This window comes from Pan troglodytes, chromosome 5 (genome assembly GCF_028858775.2).
Source record: "Pan troglodytes isolate AG18354 chromosome 5, NHGRI_mPanTro3-v2.0_pri, whole genome shotgun sequence".
Lineage (NCBI taxonomy): Eukaryota > Metazoa > Chordata > Mammalia > Primates > Hominidae > Pan > Pan troglodytes.
Genome location: NC_072403.2, coordinates 179,714,198 through 179,730,370, shown reverse-complemented (window position 1 = coordinate 179,730,370; position 16,173 = coordinate 179,714,198). Strand labels below are relative to the sequence as shown.

Below are 16,173 nucleotides of genomic sequence, written 5' to 3'. Positions count from 1 at the left end.
CTATGACCCAGAATTCCTTCCCAAATAAGAGCGTCATATTCCTTGAGCCCCTTCACTAGAAGCAAGGAGATGGGCAGGCGTTGAACTGCGGCTTTTCTCTAGACTCTTCCCTAATCCCTAGGTTCCCCCAACTATTTAGTCTAGAGCAAGCCCAGGAACAGTGATTTTTTTTTAACCTGCCATTTCTGTTATTCAAGCTGTTTTAGTCAGTTCAGGCTGCTGTAACAAAAATGCAATGGACTGGGTGGTTTTAACAACAGAAATGGATTTCTCACAGTTCTTGTGAGGCTGGGACGCAGGAACCCCCACATCCAAGTGCCAGGCAGTTCCGTGGCTGGGAGGGCTCCAGACTGGTGTGTGGATGGCACCTTCTGCTGTGTCCTCACATGGCTGAGAGATGGGTCATCTCTGTTCTTATCAGGGCACTAATCCCATTCACAAGGCCCCCCATGACTTAATCACCTCCCAAATGCCCCGCTTCCTAATACCAGCACCTTGGAAAATAGGGCTTCAAGATACAAATTTTGGGGGACTCAAACATTCCATCCATAGCACCCGCTCATGTGCTGTGATGTCCAGTGAGCAGGCGGAGTTCCAGGGCTGGTCAGTGCCAGGTGCTCCTTCTCCCACCCGAGAACAGGGGCCAGGTTGCTCCTCAGGCACCCTGGGCAACTGCCCCTTCCCTTCCAGTGGGGCCTGACCTGGCTACCGAGCTTGGCAGCTAATAGGCGGACCCCTCAGCATTCACGCTCCTGAGCTGCTTTATCAAACTAGGATTGTTCCCCCAGGTCTAAGAAAACCATCCATTCACTGCAAAGTTATTTATTACTGCGGATGGGCTAGGAGTTAGAGGAAGAGAGTGACTCAGATCACAACACCTCCTGGACGAAGCTGGAAGGGATTAAAATACGGCCTAATTTCTCCCTTGCTGTGTGAAGCGTGTGGTTCTCCTAGAACATCAGCCCGACTGTCGCTGGGTAGCGGCGGTACTGTTCATTCTGCATTAGCTTTGTCCAAATTGTGCAGTGTGGGTCCCTGCCTACGGATCTTGATTCCTTGAGATTGCCCTTTGTGCTTCTGTCTGGGGACTGCCTGTTTCTGTAATGGCCACCGTCTCAGAACACATGGTTGTAGGCCTCAGCATTTGCCTTATACACAGCCCCCTTGGAGACAAACCGTGTCTGTGTCCCTCAGAAGGCCCTGACTTTCAGGGCACACTCCAGCCTGACTTTGGCACTCTGCTAGACACATCTGAAACGCTGGTTCTCGTGTTGAAGTCTGTTATGGATATGTAGGGTAAGGCAGGGAAACTGGAGCGCCTGCATACCCTTGACTTCCTACATTTGGAAAAGATAACCCTGAGACATGGTGGAGGAGAAGGGGCCCTGACCTGTCAGCTACATCTGGATGTAACTCCCCTGATGAAGAAAGTGCCAGAGGCAGCAAAGCAGCCCTTATAGGGTATTTTGTGCTCCCCCAACAGAGGAAGAGGAGCTTAGGGTCTCCAGGGAGAATGTCTGGTTGTGAAGAGCCGCCAGAACCTGGAGCTGCACGGTTGCTCAGTGTGCATTTCACTTGGTCAGCCCCTACGCTGGAGAGCGCTTGCATCCGAACCTTCAGTGCCCGGATAGACACTGAGCTGAGCGAACGGTATGCTGGAAAATGAAGCGTGCAAGCGACAAAGTGCTCAACTTAGACTCTGGGCAAAATTCTCACAAAGGGCTTTCTAATCCTCACTTAATGGAAGAGTGGAGCAATTTCCAGCAGAAGTTGTGGCTTTCTTCACCGGGTCTGCTCAGGTCAGCAGGGTGAGCCTACGGCCAGGATGGGTGGTAACTAATATTGGAATACTCGGCCAGTCTGCAGACCTCAGACCACAAAAACCCTCCATCCTTGAGCAGTCTCTTCTTTATGCCTCGCAAGGGGAAGATAATTAAAGACTGTGGTAACGGGTTAATTTATAGGAAAATAATGTAGCACACTCAACTATCTATACTTTTTCTATTGCTAAATTTAATATACATCCATTTCTATTGATTATCAGAGGGGTCTAGGCTCCCGGCCAAGAGTTGCGAAACCAGTCATTATCCCGCAGGCACCTTCCTGCTTTATTTCAGAACATTCAGTCATTCATTCAAAACAACCGAAAGCATCTGCATTCACAGAGCTGCCCTAACAGATGAGTTTTTCTTCATCTCCCAAGGTAATGATATAAAAAAAGTGTCAGCCATGGGATTTTCAGTGGGAAACGGGAAACCCAAGGCATGGTGCATTCAATGGAAAAATTCCTCAAGCTCGTGACCTGCATAAATCTCCAAATCCTTTTCAACATCACCCTCTTTAGTGTTCGGCATGAGGGTGCCTGCAGAGGAGGTGAATCCCTGCGTTTTCTATTCTTTTTTTCTTCCAACTGGTGTGGATCCCAGACAATTTCAGGGTCCTGCAGGGTTTGAGACCCTCTGTGAACACTGACCCGGGACCCCGTTTTGCCCATGCGAAGTTGACGCCAGCGCAGCCCCCGGCCAGGGGCACCGTCTCCTCGGCCCCGGGATGCTGGACGGAGGGGACAACGTGCAGGGGCAGCTGCTGCTGGGCTGTGGACCTCCCGGAACGGGAGGAGCCCGGGAGGGGCTGGCCCAGCAGTGAGGGCTCCGATGCGCCTCAATTCATATGCTAAGGAGCCCTGGATTCGGCTTTAATTGGTGAGAGGAGAAAGTGGTGCAGCGGCCTGGGGCCGCGCTGTGGGAGCCTGGGCAGGAGGAGCTGTTTGAAAATAATCCCCGCGGGGACACGCAGCACCAACTCGGGCTTCAGTCCCTGGAAAGCGGCCGGGGGCGGGGCGGGAGGCCGGGATGCGGCGGACAGCGATTGGCAGGGAAAGCGTGAGGTCACGGTGGCCACCGCACCGGCTCCAAGCAGCAGGGGCCCAGGGCTGAGCCCTGATTTCCACACCGGCCCCTGGATGAGCCTCAGTGTTTCACTCTGGCAATGGAAATAAGAATACCTACCTCACCCCATTGTTGGAATAAATGCAATAATGCAAAGGGAGGTCTTAGCACAGACGCGGGGCAGGCGCTCAACGCCTGGTGCCCACCGGCGCTGCGTCCTGGACGTGTCCAGCGAAGCCCGTGTGAGGCTATGACGGGAACGGAGGAGCTGGCGCGGCGCCTCACTGCTCCCCAGAGCCTTGCAGCGTCTCCCAGCCCAGGCTTTGCCCCACCACGGCTCCCATGGCTGCCGGAGGGAACCTCAAAGGCGGTTAGAATGCGCCGGGTAAATGCGCAGCTTTTCTTCTGGAGCCTCCACGAGAAAGAAATGGAGAGTTTTTTCCTGGGGCTGCCTGTGGTGCAAGCCCCGCTTGGGTGCAGGGCGAGCGGCTTCCGAGGAATTCACTGTCTCCTTCTCTCTTTCTAGCCGGAGTGGGAGGTGACCCCAGGGGCCCAAGCTGGGGGCGTGGCTGGGAAATGTACAGAAAGAGACTTCGACAGGGGTAGCTATCGTTTGTGCTGTGCTGTGCACACGTCTGGCTGATAGAAATCTATGTCTATAAACAGGTAACACAATTTGGTTTATCAAACCCATAATAAGCAGATTTTCTGACTTGCATAAGAATTTCTCTGTAATCTTTGCTTTAAGGAAAAGTCCGTTGAATGCCATAGAAAAAGTTGCATTTGATGAGGCTTCAGGAAAGAAAAGGTAACAAACTATTCTAAGAGATGAGGATAGTGCCTGAGTGGGGCCCAGGACAGACAAGGGGTCCTCACCTCTTGCTGCTGGGGTTGGCTGCAGGGCTTTGCCTCAGTCTGATTTTTTGCAGCATCTACACAGTTTAAATACTTGGAAAAATCCTCTTTGTGAGTGTATTAAGCCACAGCCTACCAATGTGACAAATGACATCTAAATGCAATTTACAAATCCTAAGTTCCAGGTAGAAGAGAACGTGGTAGGTCCACGTCTTCATTTTCCCATACCTTTAGTCCGTCAAGACTCCACTTAGCCAGCCCTGGCCTTCCTTTTATCCTCCTAGGAACAGAATCTTACATGCAGTATTTTTACTGGTACGTAAAAAATTTAAGGCTGCACTAAGCAGGCGCCCAGGCCCCCAGAGTCAGAAGGGAGTGTACGGTGCACACATGATGACGATTTGAAAAGAGTCTGGCTTCAGGGCCTTGCAGATGAAGCTAACAAACCCCCTGTTCGGGAGGGAGCACCTGCACCCCAGCCCCCTCCCTCAGGGATGCATCTGCAGCCACTCCGGGGCAGGGCTGATGCCTCTGTGATGGTCCCGATGGTCCCGCCCGCAGCCTGCTCTTTGTGGCTCTTTGTTGCTCTTTGTCACAGTCCTGCTCAACAGCTGGTGCTTGCAGGAAGAAGCTCTCTGGCTGCAAGAAAGCCAGGGTGTGGGTGGATGACAGAATAAATGGGAGGGATGGAGGGCGTCTACTTGGCAGCTCGGATTCCTGGGCAGGGTCAAGATCAGGAGAAATAGGAAAATAGAAATAGGAGGAAAAGCTTCTGCCTTTTGTTCCAAACCAGCCTGGCTTGCCTGTGAAGGGGAGGACTTGACCAGGGCACTTTCCTGGGGCCACTGCCTGGCTTTTGGAGATGAGGTAGTGGCCTTTGTCTAAGATCATGTTACCTGTAATCCTGGTTTAACTTTTTATTTAAAATTTTTTTAGACACAGGGTCTTGCTCTGTTGCCCAGGCTGGAATGCAGTGGCACGATCATAGTTCGCTGTAACCTTGAACTCCTGGGCTTAAGCCATTCTCTTGCCCCAACCTCCCAAGTAGCTGGGACTACAGGTGCCCACCACCATGCCCCACTAATTTTTTCATACTTTTCTGTAGAGACAGGATCTCGCCATGTTGCTCAGGCTGGTCTTAAACTCCTCGCCTCAAGAGATCCTCCTGCCTTGGCTTCCCAAGGCGCTAAGATTACAGGTGTGAGCTGACACACCAAGCCTACAACTGCATTTTATGTATCTCATTTTGTGTAGATATGGCCACAAAGTAGTAAAAAACCGGGTCTGTCATAAAGCTGTGATGGGGTGCTAACTCCATGCCGTCGAGTCTACGTGATGAAAGGATTTCGAATTGGAAGGGGGCTTATATATCCTCTGGTGGATAGGACCCCCACTGTGCAGATGAGGTCCCCAGGTTTGATGCCATCCTAAACATCTTCACTCGGCAGTGGTGTTGGGAGGAAACTGTGGCCTCCGGTTTCCCGTCCAGCCTTTCCCAGCTGCTTCCTCTGCTTGTTTCTCGCGGACATAAAGCCGGTGAAAAATGAGGGCAAAGTTCACAGTCCTGCAGTCGCTGCCATAGCAGAAACAGTAAACACGCACATTTACACAGGCAAAAAGCAGCAAACAGTGCTGGTGAGTGGCCAAAGTCCACACGGTCATCCAGGCAGTGCATGCTGAGTGCTTTCTATGCACCAAACACTGGCCGCAGCATGCTCCTATCCTCAAGAGATGGGGCACAGACACGGCTAATCACGCCAGCAATTATTGACGGTCCTTACATATGCTCTGAAGGAAGCTAAGGGGGAAGATGGGGGAAGAGTTGGCTTGGGTCTAGTGCAAAGTGCACCTTCGTATCACCTGGGGAGCTTTTTAACATCCCAGCTCCTAGTCACGGAATCTCTTGGGGGTGAGCCCTGGGCACCAGTGTTTTTTTATTTTACTGCTGGTCACCAGGTGGTTCCAATGTGAGAACTATTGCTGTGGAACCAAGTTTGAGAACCATTGCTGTAGAGAAGTGTTGTCATTTAGAACCTTTACCTGTCCCAGTGAATACTGTAACTGACTGCATTTTCTCACTTGTAAGATATCAGCAGGTGTAAGACAGAGCCAGGACTTAATCATCACTTTCCAGGAAAAAAAATACTGCCCATGTTGTAATGTGAGATGCACCCTTCTCCCCACAAACATGAAAATATGAAACAGTACATCCAAGATCAAGAAAATGCAATATTTGAAAAAAGATGAATAATACATGCTTTTCAAATGTAGTCTTAGAGGCAGAGTTAATACTTGAATAACAAATCAAACTTCAGCATGACCTGAAAAGCTGAGCTGACCCCACCCAATGGAATCAAATGGTCAGGCAGCAGTGGAGGCCAAGCAGCAAAGCCACAGAGCACAGTGCACAGGCAGCAAGGTCTGGAGTCTGGCCGACTGAGTTAGAATGATTTTGTGCTATAATAATGATATCTAATGTTTTCAGAGTGCATACTGTGAACCAAGCACTTAATAAGTGCTATATATGTATGTATTTTACACATATATACATTTATATACTGTATATATAAACACACATGCACATCCACAAATATATGGAACTTGATATGGTTTGGCTGTGTCCCCACCCAAATCTTATCTTGAATTGTAGCTCCCGTAATTCCCATGTGCTGTGGGAGAGACCTGGTTGGAGGTAATTGAATCATGGAGGTGGGTCTTTCCTGTGCTGTTCTCGTGACAGTTAATAAGTCTCACAAGATCTGATGGTTTTATAAGGAGGAGTTCCCCTACACAAGATCTCTCTTTTTGCTGGCCACCATGTAAGACGTGCCTTTGTTCTTCCCTTGCCTTCCACCATGATTGTGAGGCCTCCCCAGCCATGAGGAGCTGGGGAGTTCATTAAACCTCCTTTTCTTTATAAATTACCCAATCTCGGGTATGTCTTTACCAGCAGCATGAAAATGGACTAATACATAACTCTTTTAATTTCCCAACCCACGTACAAAGGCATAAACTCAGCTTGGAGAGTGAGCAGGTTGCTGAAGATTACACAGTATGCTTTGAATTCAGGCAGTCTGACTCCATAGCCTGCTCTGCCATCATTAAAAAGCACTGATAAATACAAAGGCAGGACTCAGCTTTCTTTAATGTCAGTATGAGGTTCAAGCCCTCTGTAGTGAGCCGCAGCCCTGGGAATGTCACATGGACCCAATACGTAAGGTTCCCAGGGAAATGTCCACAAATGAATGCATGCCATGCGTGGCCCACCCCCGGAAGCTCAGCACGGGCCACGCTTAGATCTCCTTTTACTTTACTAGCCTTAAGTCCACCCCCAGGGTCTGGCCACAATGATAAAGATTCTGATATCACTTCTTGGATGACAGGGAGAGGGCATTTCTGAGGTTTAGCTTGGAGGAGTTAGAGAAAGGGTATACGGGAAACCTCAGAAATGTTTCCAAATATTCCCAAAGTTACGCACAAAAGAAGGAAGACATCTTTTCCATGGAGTCCTCGTGGGCAGAGATAGCAAGAACCAACGAGTAGAAATTGTAGGGAAATTTCACCTTCATACAAAAAGGAACTTTTCCCCAGTTGCAGTTGCCTTCAAATAGATAACTAACTGTGAGTGGCAGGAAATCTCTCCAAAACCTGAAATCTGCTAAATGCAGACACGGTCAGCAAACGCTTGATGAGAAACCCAGGAATGTCTTAGGGGAATTCCAGGGAAGGAGGCTGACTGGGTCCTTTTCCAGCATGTCCTCATCTCTGGAAGCTTTTTTGATCAAAGTTGTAAGCAGAATGAGGACAGGGACCATGGCTATTATAACATATGCATCCCTATCCACCCAGAGCTCAACGAGCCACCCGTAAGTGAGCAAATAAATGGAAAACACCCTTTCTATAGACAGGAGAGTGTAGGGCAAGGACATAGGTACTGGATCCAGGCTGCCCTGGACTTGAATTTATCTCCACCAACCACTAGATCTGAGGCCTTGGTCCAGCTCCCACACCTTCTGTCCCTTTTTCCTACTGTACAATGGGTCCAATGATACTACCCACCTTATTGGGGTTAAATGAAATGTTCCTTTTTTTTTTTTTTTTTTGAGACAGAGTCTCGCTCTGTCACCCAGGCTGGATTGCAGTGGTACAATCTCAGCTTACTACAACCTCCGCCTCCTGGGTTCAAGCGATTCTCATGCCTTAGCCTCCTGAATAGCTGGGACTACAGGCGTGTGCCACCACACCTGGCTAATATTTTGTATTTTTAGTAGAGCCGGAGTTTCACTGTGTTAACCAGGATGGTCTTGATCTCCTGACCTGGTGATCCACCTGCCTCAGTCTCCCAAAGTACTGGGATTATAGGTGTGAACCACCACGCCCGGCCTAAATGAAATATTCTAAGTAAAATCCTTAGGACAGAGCTGGGAGAAAAATGTAGTGTTCAGCGACTATTAGCCCTTCTTTTCTGTTTAGTTTTGCAAATATCTTCTTCCTCGTCCATCTCCCCATAGCCCTCAGACTGTGCCCTTCTGGAGAGCAAGTCCTCTGTGTTATGCACCTTCGTTTCTGCAGCCTCGATACCTGCAAGCTGTTTCATGGGGGTTTCCTGAGTGCAAACATGAGTAAATGAGGGACAGATGGATAAGAAGAGAGACTGCCCTGCTATTTTCCAATTCAACTGGAATCTGTCTCTGGGATTCTTGGATTTTTTTTCTCCTGAAAAGTCTGAAACAATTCTGATTTATCTAGATTTTTTGTTCATTTTGTTCTCCTACCCTGTAGTGTGGGCTGGAGGGACATTCACTGTAATGGGACTCCATCACCAGGGATCAAGGTCTTCAGTACTGCAGGCTGCCGTCAAAGCATGCCATCACACCTAGGGAACTGCTCTCCAGACTCTCCTACGAATGTAATGGTTAATTTTCAATAATTGATTATTCACTGATTAACAAGTCTTAATTAGATTCCTCTCTGGTTTACCTTGGACCCTGACCTCCCGAAGTAGGGTAGTGTCAGGTACATGTCACTGTTGAACAGCAACCATGGAACAGTCTTCTATTTAGATCCTAAGTGCTCTGAGCTCTCAGCCAGGGAAGTTGGTGATTTTGTTTAGTGAGACTGTTTTTCTTTGTTTCTCTTGAAGTAGAGATGCAGTGTGAAAACTTCATTCATGCAAGAATGAGGCATGTGAAGGAAGGAAAACATGAAGTGTGGTGGGAGAGCACTGGGTGGCCTTGCAGTCCCTCCCCACGTGATAACGATGGCAGTGCAGCTGTAGGTGGCAGCGCGGCTGTAGATGGTAGTGTGACTGTAGATGGCCGCGTGAATGTAGATGTTAGCACCACTGTAGATGGCAGTGCGGCTGTAAGTGGCAGTGGGACTGTAGGTGGTAGTGTGGCTGTAGATGGCAGCATGGCGTAGGTGGTAGTGCGGCTGTAGATGGCTGTTCGACTGTAGGTGGTAGTGCGACTGTAGATGGCAGTGTGGCTGTAGACGGCAGTGCAGCCGTAGATGGCAGTGTGGCCGTGGGTGGCAGTGCAACCGTAGGTGGCAGTGTGGCTGTAGATGGCAGTGTGGCCGTGGGTGGCAGTGTGGCCGTGGGTGGCAGTGCAACCGTAGGTGGCAGTGTGGCCATAGATGGCAGTGCGGCTGTAGATGGCTGTTCGACTGTAGGTGGTAGTGCGACTGTAGATGGCAGTGTGGCTGTAGACGGCAGTACGGCCGTAGACGGCAGTGTGGCCGTGGGTGGCAGTGCAACCGTAGGTGGCAGTGTGGCTGTAGATGGCAGTGTGGCCATAGATGGCAGTGTGGCCATGGGTGGCAGTGTGGCCGTGGGTGGCAGTGCAACCGTAGGTGGCAGTGTGGCTGTAGATGGCAGTGTGGCCGTAGACGGCAGTGTGGCCATGGGTGGCAGTGCGGCCGTGGGTGGCAGTGCGACTGTAGATGGCAGTGCGGCTGTAGATGGCAGTGCGGCTGTAGACAGCAGTGTGGCCGTGGGTGGCAGTGTGGCCGTGGGTGGCAATGTGGCTGTAGATGGCAGTGTGGCTGTAGATGGCAGTGTGGCTGTGGGTGGCAGTGCAACCATAGGTGGCAGGGTGGCTGTAGATGGCAGTGAGACTGAAGATGGTAGTGTAGCTGTAGATGGTAGTGTGACTTAGGTGGCAGTGGGTGTAAATGACAGTGTGGCCGTAGATGGCAGTGTGGCTGTAGGTGGCAGTGTGGCTGTAGGTGGCAGTGCGGCTGTAGATGGCAGTGTGGCTGTAGGTGGCAGTGTGGCTGTAGGTGGCAGTGTGGCTGTAGGTGGCAGTGTGGCCGTAGGTGGCAGTGCGGCTGTAGATGGCAGTGCGGCCGTAGATGGCAGTGCGGCCGTAGGTGGCAGTGCGGCTGTAGATGGCAGTGCGGCTGTAGATGGCAGTGCGGCTGTAGGTGGCAGTGTGGCCATAGGTGGCAGTGCGGCCGTAGATGGCAGTGTGGCTGTAGGTGGCAGTGCGGCCGTAGATGGCAGTGTGGCTGTAGATGGCAGTGTGGCTGTAGGTGGCAGTGTGGCTGTAGATGGCAGTGCGACTGTAGATGGTAGTGAGACTGAAGATGGCAGTGTAGCTGTAGATGGTAGTGTGACTTAGGTGGCAGTGGGTGTAAATGACAGTGTGGCCGTAGATAGCAGTGTGGCCGTAGGTGGCGGTGTGGCCGTAGGTGGCAGTGTGACCGTAGATGGCAGTGTGGCTGTAGGTAGCAGTGTGGCTGTAGGTGGCGGTGTGGTCGTAGGTGGCGGTGTGGACATAGATGGCAGTGTGGCTGTAGATGGCGGTGTGGCTGTAGATGGCGGTGTGGCTGTAGATGGTGGTGTGGCTGTAGACGGCAGTGTGGCCATGGGTGGCAGTGTGGCCATGGGTGGCAGTGTGGCCATGGGTGGCAGTGTGGCTGTAGGTGGCAGTGTGACCGTAGATGGCGGTGTGGCCGTAGGTAGCGGTGTGGCCGTAGGTGGCGGTGTGGCCGTAGATGGCGGTGTGGCTGTAGATGGCAGTGCGGCCGTAGATGGCAGTGTGGCCGTAGGTGGCGGTGTGGCTGTAGATGGCGGTGTGGCCGTGGGTGGCGGTGTGGCCGTGGGTGGCAGTGCAACCGTAGGTGGCAGTGCGGCTGTAGATGGCAGTGTGGCCGTAGGTGGCGGTGTGGCTGTAGATGGCAGTGTGGCCATGGGTGGCAGTGTGGCCGTGGGTGGCAGTGTGGCCGTGGGTGGCAGTGCAACCGTAGGTGGCAGTGCGGCTGTAGATGGCAGTGTGGCCGTAGGTGGCGGTGTGGCCGTAGGTGGCGGTGTGGCTGTAGATGGCAGTGCGGCTGTAGATGGCAGTGTGGCTGTAGATGGCAGTGCGACTGTAGATGGTAGTGTGACGGAAGATGATAGTGTGACTGTAGATTGTAGTGTGACTGTAGTGCCTCAGGTCTGAGCACCTAACATTTCCACACTAAACAAGGAAAAGTGTTGGCTGCATGAGACTGCAGAATAGAAGTGGAATGGAAAGCTTTTATTTAATCTGGCCAGCCTGCACTGTATCCATGAGTTTGCATTGACATGAACTGTGACTTCCAAGCAGGCCCAACTGCCATAAACCTTAGCAGCTGGGTTTCCTACTGATTTGAACAGCAACTTGGATTTTGTCATTTTTTAATTCAAAAGAACAGGAGTGCATTGGGTCGGTCACACTGGTATTCTACGTTCTGATGCAGCCTGTCCTGGAGAAACCATCAGTCTGTAACTCCCTCAACACGACTCTGCGATTCAGCGTTGATTGGGTCACTGGGACCAAAGGTCGCTGATTCCTTTTGTAGCCTGTGATTTTTAGACAGAATGCCTGCTGTACTCTTAGCCTTCTTAAATATTTAGTAAGATCTCTAATGTCTAATGCTCTCCTTGTACTAAACCTGGGTTTTCAGTTCCTTCCAGGTCTCCGTGGAAAACTGAAGATTCTTGTGTGCTTTCAGAAAAGAGGTTCCAAGGAAAAGGGCAGCCATTTAGTTTTCACAAGTCTGGGCAGTGAGCGATTTGGAGCTTCCATCCTTGGCTGACATCATGAACACCAATGTTGCTGGCCTCGATCGCAAGAAGGGTGGGACTTCGTGCTTAGCCTTCCTGGGGAAGGGCCTGTCCCTGGGTCACGTCCCCAGTGACCACAGGAGGAAGAGAAGGGATGAGGATCCTGGGGGGCCTGGCTCTGCGTCCACCCGTCTCTGTGTGGATGCCTCCTGTGTCCAGGGTGATAACCGGTCACCCGAATGTGTCCTTGGGGTCATTCCTGGCTTCTCCTGCCGCTTGATCACCCCTCTGGCTGCAGGGAGCCCAGGACGGAGAAGGAGAGACCTCATTCTCCCTGGGGAATGCAGGCTGAGACCACCCATGCTTCTGGAGCAGGGTTTCATGTGGGGGAGGTCCCTCCAGGGAGGGACAGTGAACTGACGCTGTGATATTGCTCAGGATGGAGGCCCAGGGCAGACGGCGTCACCAGCTGCCGCAGAAGCCAGGTTGCCAGAGGGGCTGTGTCACCAGCCCTGGGGACGCCATGTTGCTGTGCGTTTCGACACATTCCCGTGGAGTGTCTGAGGAAAAACAGGGCACACGCATTCCTGATAAGATTGCACCAAAAGGCCAGGGCGGGGGACCAGGCTCCCAGCCTCCCTCTGTCTCAGTTGGGGGCCGAGGGGCAGGGACAGCCAGGAGAAGGCCCAGCCAGATGCTGCTGGCTTCCCCCAGGACTCTGCCCGACTGGCCTCTCGGTTAAACCTCCTCACCTGAGCCTCTCTTATGGCGTGGTTGAGTCACACATGAGAGGGTTTTGTCTGCCGGGAGGGGCTCTTCTTATGGGACAACAGGGGCGCGAGGTGTGTGGTGTGGCTCTCAGGGATGTGTCTGGACTCTATCACGTCTGAGTGTCCCTGGGGCCAGAGTGCTGGGGGCAGGAGCCTGTGGTTTATCAAGCACCTTCTGCCAGCTGAGGCCGTGACTGTTTGTCCCTTACTGGAGGAGGCTTCAAGGTCAGCCTCTTCTTCCTTTGATCCCAAGCTTGCCGTGTCTCCTCCTCATTCCCCACGTCCACATGAAAAGGCAGTGTTCACAGGTGGGTTGGTCTGAGATTGAAATCGCAAGGCCAGGATTTTCTGTCTGGGCAGCCCCCTCGAGTCAGCCTCAGAGGAGCCCAGACCTCCTGGATGGCTTTCGGCGAGCCTCCCAGTGGGCACAGCACTCGCCACCGGACACTGCATGGACTCAGCTTCCACACTGCAATGGGTACGGCCTGGTCCTTGCACTACCATGGGCAAGGAGGAACGCTATGCCTGGTGGGGGTGAGCACCCCATCTCATGACAAAGCAGTTCTCCAGGGTCTGCCCCACTTTTCTGTAAACCTGGGGGTCCAGCCCAGTGCATTGGCTGGAAGGAGAGGGGACGCCTCCTGTCCCAGCTCACGGCGCTCTGCCGACCCCACTGTCCGCCCCAACCTTGGTGCTCCGGGGGGCCCCAATGCCATAGATGCACTTCATGGGGAGCAACTGGGGCTGTTCCTGAGGACCAAGATGGGCAGAGACCCTAAAGACGTCCATGGATTGACCCCTGCTCTCTGTGGCCCCTGCCTGGCTGGCCTCCCCTCCTCACACTCTCCACAGCTCTCATGCAACACAGCGCCTCTAAAAATGCTGTCCTGAAAATGTGCGCTTTGGGGAAGAGCAGCTTCCTCCTCTTCGACCAAGTTCGGGTCCCTTCTACCCTTCAGTGGCTGTAGGCAGTCGGTGAGGGTCCTGGACGGGGTGGGCTGGGGGCAGGGAGGGGCGCTGTGGGCTTTGGTTGCTCAGGGCTCCTGGCAGACACACCAACCTGGTGTGTTTGGAAATGCACCTGGATGTGTGCTGACCTCTGTGTGGAGGACCACGGGTGTGTTCATCCCCCACTGGCTGCACCCCCGGGAGGCTGCAGCGTGCACCATTCGGTCCCTACGCTGCAGTTATTCTTGTATTCTGCCTTGTCACTGGCCTTGCTGCCCATGACTCCCTCAGGTCAGCCCACGTCTCTGTCAAACTTTCATCCTCCGCAATTCTGCGCAGCCTGTAAATGCTTAAAAAAGATTGCGGAACAGGTGAGTCACATTACAGAAAGGACGCAACCTGGAAAAGCACAGACATTCCTTCCCCTTCTGCACCTGTTAGAGTAAGGGAGGGGCATGAGGGGGTGGGACCTGCACAAGGTGCAGCTGATGGAAATGCAGTCTTCAGGAGAAGCCCTGGCTCTGTAACGGCAAAGGCTGCGTGCCTGGGAAAAAGACAAACGTGTCTTATCCATAGACGGCCCCCCTGCCCCAAAGGCTGTCACGCTGCCGTTCAGTTATCTATTCTGCAGCGATAGAACTGGCTTGACCTAAAAATTCAGTGACGGAAAAATGTCATCTAATGCTGCTTAGTGCAGTCAGGCGGTCAGCAGATGAGGGCAGAAGGCCACTGGTCTTTGACAGAACACGCGGACGGCGAAATAACAAAACAGGCAGCGGATGAGGGCAGAAGGCCACTGGTCTTTGACAGAACACGCGGACGGCGAAATAACAAAACAGGATTCAGGCTGCACTGTCAGCAGCGGAGACAAACAATTCTTCCAAAATAAACAAGCGAGCTCCCAGCAGAGGCCTGTGAAGTCTCCCGTTCTGCCCAAACCACACACATGTGGCCCACAGAGGAGGCTGCAGAGGCCCACGGGGCACTCAAGTGGCCGAGTGTGAGACCCAGGTCACCGGCCGTCCTCCCTGTCAGAACAAAAGGTTCATGGAAAGGGCCAGGAGGACACAGTGAGGGAACCGAATGCCACTGGCATTTCCTGGATCTTTTGTGCCATAGTCTAAGCATTTAGAGGAAGCACTGCGAGTTTGCTGCGCTGGAAGCTGATGTGCTCCCCAAACACAAGACGCAGGACTGGAGGCCTTGCCCCGCAGCTCGAGAGGCCGTTTTGGGACATATCAAGGAAGGAAGGCTTAAGCGACACAGGACCTGGCTGACTTACGCACCCGCTGTCTAAAGATGGGGTGCTGGCCGGTGAACTGGAGTGGCTCACGGCAGACCTGGAGTGACAGTCATGGGTCTGTACCTGTGTGGAGTCCTCCATGGCTGGGCTTGCAGAGACTGAGCTGGACTGCATTGTGCATTGGCTGGAAGGAGAGGAGCCACTGAGAGACCCAGCTTACGGCACTCTGCCCACCCCAACCCTGGCGCTCCAGGGGGGCTCAATGCCACAGACACACTCCAGGGGGACAATTGGGGCTGTTCCCAAGGACCAGGAGGGACAAATGCCCTAAAGATGTCCATGGTTTGACCCCTGCTGTCTGTGGGCCCTGCCTGGCTGGCCTCCCCTTCTCACACTCTCCACAGTCCTCATGCAACGCAGCACATCTGAAAATGCTGTCCTGAAAACGCGCACTCTGGGGAAGAGCAGCTTCCTCCTCTCTGAGTGGAGCGGGCTGGCCCCATGAGGCGTGATTTTCATTGTGAAATGTGCTTCACGTAACACTGGGGCCCTTGTCACCATTTTTAATTGTACAGTTTGGAGGCAATAAGTGTGTTCATCATCACCACCTTCCACCCACAGAGCTTCTTCATCTTCCCAAACGGAAACTCTGTCGTCGGTAAACACTCCCTCCCTTCCCGCAGCCCCTGGCACCTGCCTTCTCCTTCCTGTCTCCATGAACCTGAGAACTCTTCGGACCCCACCTAAGTAGAGTTGGGTGGGATTTGTCCTCTGTGGCTGGCTCGCGTCACTCAGCGGCCCTGAAGACTCATCTGCGCCGCAGCCTGTCCCAGAATCTCCCTCCCTCTAACACTGATTAATATCCTGCTGCACAAAAAAACAAAGATGATAGTTTGATACCTGAAATCTACTTGAAAATTGGTAAGAAAATGGGTCTGGCCATGTTTTATTTTTCCACACAGTCTCTCCCGACCCCGTGTTGCGTCCTAGTGCAGAGTGAGCACAAAACCATGGGCTTGTGGAAATGAAACTTTGTATTTCCAGTGTCAGAGGGGAAGGGTCTTCTGGGGAGGTCCTGAGCCTCCTGCTGCCTCGAAGGTCTTCCAGTGTCAAACCCCCAGCAGGTGCTCACCCAGACAAGCGCGTCCCCACCTCCGAAAGGGGCAGCGTCAGGAGGGGCCCCGGGTCCTGTAGTTCAATCAATCCTGACGCTGTCCAGCTGGAATGAGTTCCAGACCCACACGTTGAGGGCTCAGTCACAGGAGAAGGCCCCCACTTCAGGTGCCAATCGCAAGCCCGTGTGTTTCTGACCGGCTGGCTCTATGTATATCAGGGTTCCCAGACCCTCTCCTTGGGTTTGGTTAATTCGCTAGCTCGGCTCACAGAACTCGGAGAAATGCTCGACTTACGTTTACCCCTTTATTGCAAAGGGCGCAG

At 52.6% G+C, this 16,173-nt stretch overlaps 1 protein-coding gene across 1 annotated transcript; it reads left to right on the top strand.

The window, feature by feature from the left end:
- The first annotated feature begins 11,418 nt into the window (after positions 1–11,418).
- Positions 11,419–15,879, top strand: LOC100613641 (putative uncharacterized protein FLJ45177). Its single transcript, XM_024357511.2, has one exon. It carries the CDS (start codon positions 12,945–12,947, stop codon positions 13,434–13,436), a length of 492 nt encoding a protein of 163 aa, XP_024213279.2. The 5' UTR covers positions 11,419–12,944; the 3' UTR covers positions 13,437–15,879.
- Positions 15,880–16,173: the final 294 nt, after the last annotated feature.

What these genes read in the sequence shown, in the direction of transcription:
- LOC100613641 (XM_024357511.2), top strand. Translation starts at nt 12,945, where the DNA reads ATGGCTTTCGGCGAGCCTCCCAGTGGGCACAGCACTCGCCACCGGACA.